The following is a 6,133-nucleotide window of genomic DNA, read 5'->3' as shown; positions in this document are numbered from 1 at the left end:
ATTATTTCTAGGGGGAGCACACATATATTTCACATTTTTGGGATGTGTGTAGTTAAAAAATTCATTAAAAAAAATACACATTATAAAATTACCTGAAAAATCTGGGATAAACGACATAGTGTTAAGTAACTTTTGACCAGAGTGATTAAAGAATTTCAAAAAAAAAGTTAAAATTTTAGGGGGGGCACACTTTGTCTTGTGTTATATTTTTTTGGAATAAATAGTACCACTTTTTGTGGCCCCCTTTTTTGAGGACCTAAAACTAAACCATTTTGGAAAAAAATTAGTAGTTTAGAAACTAGATTCAAAGGACTATGACTTTTTTTTTTGTCATATCTTAAAATTTTGAGCATAACTATCTTCAAATTCTTGTTGAAGTTCAGAAATTGCTGATTTCAGAAAAAAGATGTCCACTTATACCCCCCTTTTGGCACCACAACTTGGTGCACTTACCCAAGTGGTTTCCATATTGTGAGAAGCCTATAAAAGGAGAGCTAGTGGAAGAGTTTGTGCATTGAGTTTTGTTTGTAAGATCAACTGCTAGAAGAGTGCTTGTGAAATTCCTCCTAGGTTAAGTTGAGGTGATACTCTTGTAAGAACTTGCATTGCAAGTGTGTTGCTATCTCCTTTGATTTGATAATACATTATGGAAGGCTTATAGTGTGGGATTTTTCTCCCATAGGGTTTCCACATGATAAATCATTGTGTAATGTGTTCATTGTTGTTTCATTTGTTCACTTGTTTCTATCTTGAAATCTTTATAATATTTAAGTTCTTATTTACATAATCCTACTCTCAAGATTGCTGTAGGAAGTGATTTCGCATACATTTACTTCCCTCCAAAAGTCTTCTATTAACAATATTGAAATTTGAACATAATATTAAATTCTTTTGCCAACCCTTATTCATCTCTTTCAAGTTGTACTCATTATAGAGTATGAAAGTCTTCTCTTAATAATATTAGTCTCATGTTTTGAAACTATTTATTCCCATTTTCAAAGGTCCTTTATTAGAGAAATAAAAACCCGTTTAGATTTAAATTGACTGTAGTGACAACTTTTATATAATATAAATAGATATAAGATTCCAATCTTTAACTTGATAAACAATTATTTTCTTAAAATCATAAATAAAATTTTAATACTTAAGAAAACAAAAAAGAAACTTTTATAATCTACAATTCTGATCATATATATTTAGATTCTCACCATATATTTTTAGATCTACATATAGTAACACCAAGATAGATCTATTTCTTGTGGGTGAAACCTAATTATACAATAAACAAAGTGTACTAATCTTACTTTCTATAACATTCAAACTTATGAACTCCTTTTAAAATATTAAAAAAACACATATGATAACTAAGCAGCATTAGATTTCATACACCATTCCAACTTGAAGGAGTCGTGTAGGTGGTATGTGTAAGGTGGACATGGCTGACCTACAATTCTTTTGAAGAAGATCATAAAGATTGTCAATCATGAATCTCTCAAAAGCACCAATCTTCTTACTGGTTTTCAGTGTAGTTTTCCCAACAACAAACACTACCCCGACATTCTTTGCTGATTCCAGCTGCTGCACTTCCTCATGGGCAGATAAGCTATTTTCTGCCACTAAAGTTCTTTCCTCAATTTGACGGGTGCCTGAACCATTCATGCTCTGATCCTCTAAGTTATATTGGCCTTCTCTGGTGGTGATCTTGATGTAATCTTTTATGTTTTCAATAACCTGGCTCATAAATTCATCTCCTTCTAAATTGGGGTCATCCATATAACCATATTGAGCTAAGCATCTATATATGCCCTTGGGACTAAGTCGGCGAACCTGGTATCTCTCTTCTAACAGAATACTCTTGACTGGAACCATTCTTATCGTTAGAAAAATAATAATTTCATGAAGAGAACCTACGGTATTCACATAGTGCCTGAAAATTGGTGGCAAACCATAAACAAGGTCACTACACAAGATAGACACTCCTCGGACTCTACAGCCTATATTGGCAACCAATTCTTCCATATCTTGTGCACTTAATGTTTTCTCCATTGCATATTTATACTTCTTATTCCGCCCATAGTTCCATGAGAACATTATGATCAGGAAGAGCCCCGAAATTAGAAAGGGAGCCCAACCACCATCTGGTACCTTATTCAATACAGATGACAAATAAACGCCTTCTATTAGAAAATAGACTATAAAGAAAGGCAATATAAGTGATATATGTAAGTTCCAAATTACTAGCATGACTACGGTCACCAAACATGTTGTAATAAGCATCACAGTCATCACAGCAACACCTGCACCAAAAATACAAAGATTGGTATTGAATGTCAACAAAACCAACACATGTAATATATTATGAGGGTCATCAACATCTTGAAGATTTAGAAATGAGACAATAAGTTCACGAAGCTTAAATTTGTGAGAGGCTCTTATGATTAAATGTTTTTAATCTACAATTAAATAAAACCTTGGAAGTAGTGGCTACTTTTAAGACCTTAAACTTAATTCAGACTATAATGAACTTCTTTGGAGGTCTGACAAATCAGGTAATAAATTAAAGAAGCCTAAATCTAAAAGAAAATCTTTCATTATTAGAAGACATAAATTTCAAAAAATATTATAGATATGACACATTAAGGCTTGATTCCTAGGCTAAAAAGTGTTAAATAGTGAAAGTTGACTTATTTTTCTAAGTTTAATTTCTTCCTAAATACATATGATATTTAAGAATGACCCAATAATTGATATTCAGTGTAGCAAGGATGCTGAGGTGGCCAGTCTCTAAGTTAAAAGTCCGTAAATATGATGTAACACTATGCTCAAACGCATATAAGAAGGACCCTCGTTATAAATCTTAGAGACTCTTACCATATGCATTTCCAATTGAAGCGCCACTTCGGAAACCTACGAGTACAGCAAGGCAGAGAACCATTATTATGTACTTAATCTCTGGAGAGTAGATCCGGCCCTCGTTGTCTTTTGATGTTTGAATCATCTTCACCCGAGGGAAGCAACCAAGTGCCATAGATTGCTTTATGATTGAGTAAGTTGCCGAAATCAATGCTTGACTGGCAACTATGGCTGCTAAAGTGGCAACCACAAACATTGGCCAGTACACACTTTTGGGTAATGATTTATAGAATATACGCTTTACATCCCCTGTATTTTTAATCAAATAAGCTGCTTGACCAGAGTATGTCAGCATCAGGGCAGGGTAGACAAAGAAAGAGAAAGCAATCTGCAACGTAAAATCCCAAATTTGGCATCAAAATGGAAACCAAATTATAAAAGAAAACAGCGGAGTTGTAAGAGTTTAGTTTTCTAAAATCAAGTGAACCTGGATAGAAGCTTTATTGAAGTGGCCCAAGTCAGCAAACATAGCCTCAGAACCTGGTTTAAATATAAACACACACACACAAGAGAATGTTTCTTTAGGCTCTCTTCATAATCTTTCTTTCTTTGCAAACACTTGTCAACTAGTTATGAAATATACAGGAGAGCTCAATGATTGCTTGAGCCAAAAGTCTCACTATACTATGTATCATGAGATGCAACGTTTTTTTACAAACCTGTTACAGCTAAGACTGTGCCTCCAAGCATCACCCATCCATGCTTTCCATTTTTTTGAAAGAAACGGACTATGTAGTAAGGGTTGACTGCCTTGAATACTCCCGGGTAGTATTTGACAATATTATAGACGCCAATAATGGCATTTGTTAGGAACCAGACAATTGCTACAGGGGAGAACAGAAAACTCACTTTACCAGTCCCAAATCTTTGAAGAAGAAAGAGTAGTAAGAGAATTGCAGCGGAAACGCCCACAACAGCACCTGCATGATTAAGTATATATAATATTTAAGTCCTGCTAAGACTCCTCCTGTTGTATGGTATGTAGGTAAGTGATTTTTTCCATATTTGTCTTACCATTAGTCAGTTTAGAGTTCTGTGCTTGAATTCCTTGGACAGCAGACAGCACTGCTCAATATTTAAAACCATTTATATAAAATCAGCTCATAATTCTGAAAGCTGTAACAACATAAGGCATATACATAATCAGAATACAAGGAATTCATTTCAGACCTGAAATTGCAGGAGTGAGTGCTCCATCGCCAATGACCATGCAGGTGCCAATCATCACAAAAATAAGCAAAGTTCTCTGCGCCACTGCACTCTTCTCAAGCAATTCCTTTACCTTGTTGTTGAGATTTCTTAGATTATTTCTTTTTCCAAAATGGGTCAAATTAGAATCTGAAGGAAACTGTTGGAATTGCTTGCCACCATTTTGCCCCATATTGACATGCTGACATAGCAATGAATAGAGAGCAAATGTTCCTCCTGATAAAAAAGGAAATAAATTATAAGAATCATATTCATAAAAAGGATTATTCAAAGTCTTAGTGGATATTGAAACAGATCAATCTGTTTAGAAAGTAAAATAGGTGGCCGCTCTTAAACATTATAATGTTTAAGAAAAAAGTAAGTTAACTTTGATCTTTTAATACTTTTATTCTAGGAATGAAACCTTAGCGTGCAATATTTAAACAGTTTGAAAACAAATTGAATAAATTAAAAACCATTAAGATTAAATCAAACAATATATTGCTTACCTTCTCCATGATCATCTGCTCTGATAACAATCAAGATATACTTGAGGAGGCTGACGAGTGTTAGTGTCCAGTATATGATGCTCAGATATCCCAAAAAATCCACTTCCCCTAGATTAGCAATATCAATAGAAGCGAAGGCATAAAGAGGCGAAGTCCCAACATCTCCATAAATAACTCCAAGCGTTTCATAAGCAAGCCACAACGTCCCCCACTTTCCAACATCCTACTTTTCCCAAAACAAAACACAAACATCATCAATTTCCAAAGGTCTTCTCTTCATATAAGGAATTGGATGAAGAATTGGAAGGGAAAAAGTTGAAAGATTGAAGGCTTGCACCTTTATATGATCAGTTTGGACTAAGAAGAAATTAAATTTGGAAAATTAAATTAATTTTGATTATTTAACATCTTTAGTTTAAGAATCAAACCTTAGTATACATGTTTAAGCAGTCTGAATCAACTCACCTTTTTCATAGGACGAGGAATCAAATAAGACCGTGAAATTGTTCTCTCCGGAACAAGTGAGCTCTTGGACGCTTCATCACTAACATCTATTATCACTTCTGTCATCTGTACTCTTAGATCACTGTCAACATCATCAGCATACTCATGGGACTCTGAACCATCCATCTTCATCTTTTCTTTGAAATACGGATTCTAAACTTATTGCTATGAAAAATAGTAACTGAGCTGAATCTATAAAGACTCAGAAACTCTTATATTCTAGTGTTCTGCATTTTTGTTTTGTTTTTTAAAGATGGATTTAAGGGGTTTAGCTCAAGAAAAGCTTAAATAAAGACTTGTTGTGGCTTTACATTGAATGTTGATGTTTTATGAATAGACTAGAAAAATGAGTAAAGAACAGAGTCAGAGACGTCAGATTCCAACGGTTGTTGACGTCACAAGCAGTGAGGAATATATACTACGAAAAAGTTAAAGGCAAGAGATTTATAAACAACAGTGGCAGGAAAAGAGTGAAGACAATGCGCGGTAACAAAGTCGTTTTCTCCAGATCATGAACTTTTGTTTTGCTTCGGCCGGCGGATCTATAAACCCTAAAATAATAACAATTAACAATAAAATAAGGAGCTATTCAAACTATATTACGTATCCTGATCTGCCTGCTAACTTTTTGTTTACGTTGTTTGGACGATTGGGATCTTCCGTTTTTTATATGTCTTAAAATATTATAAGAAAGAAATTATGCAGCACCTGTAATATGAAAATGATTCCATCCAAAACAATGAGTATCCAATTGAGTATTAAATTTAGTTTATTTTAGAATCATAGATGTGAAGGATGAGCTTGTCCCTGCAGGGAACATTACTTATTCCTGGGCAATAACTACTGGTCCAATTTGTTGCATTTTTTCAAATTTTAGTTGTTTGGTTATTTGTTGAACTTTGAATTAATCTTAGTTTATTATTCTTTATCAATCGCATTAGATTAATCTGTATTTTATCATTTCAAAAGGGAATACGATTATTTTGTATGTGCAACAACAGTCTAAAAATCCATTTTTT

General features: G+C 33.9%; 1 protein-coding gene across 1 annotated transcript; it reads right to left on the bottom strand.

Moving 5' to 3' along the window:
* Window positions 1-1,374: 1,374 nt before the first annotated feature.
* Window positions 1,375-5,240, bottom strand: LOC149564021 (potassium transporter 26-like). Its single transcript, XM_089828284.1, has 8 exons — window positions 5,076-5,240; window positions 4,611-4,833; window positions 4,084-4,338; window positions 3,928-3,978; window positions 3,573-3,833; window positions 3,341-3,393; window positions 2,872-3,241; window positions 1,375-2,297 (listed from the first exon to the last, which is right to left on the bottom strand). The coding sequence occupies exons 1-8, from the start codon at window positions 5,238-5,240 to the stop codon at window positions 1,375-1,377; spliced, it is 2,301 nt and encodes a 766-aa protein (XP_089684410.1).
* Between the last annotated feature and the right edge of the window lie 893 nt (window positions 5,241-6,133).

Source organism: Cupressus sempervirens, chromosome 4 (genome assembly GCF_028749045.1).
Source record: "Cupressus sempervirens isolate cs-2001-9-10 chromosome 4, ASM2874904v1, whole genome shotgun sequence".
Classification (NCBI taxonomy): Eukaryota; Viridiplantae; Streptophyta; class Pinopsida; order Cupressales; family Cupressaceae; genus Cupressus; species Cupressus sempervirens.
Note: the sequence above shows the minus strand (reverse complement) of the source record. Positions and strands in the feature narration are given on the sequence as shown.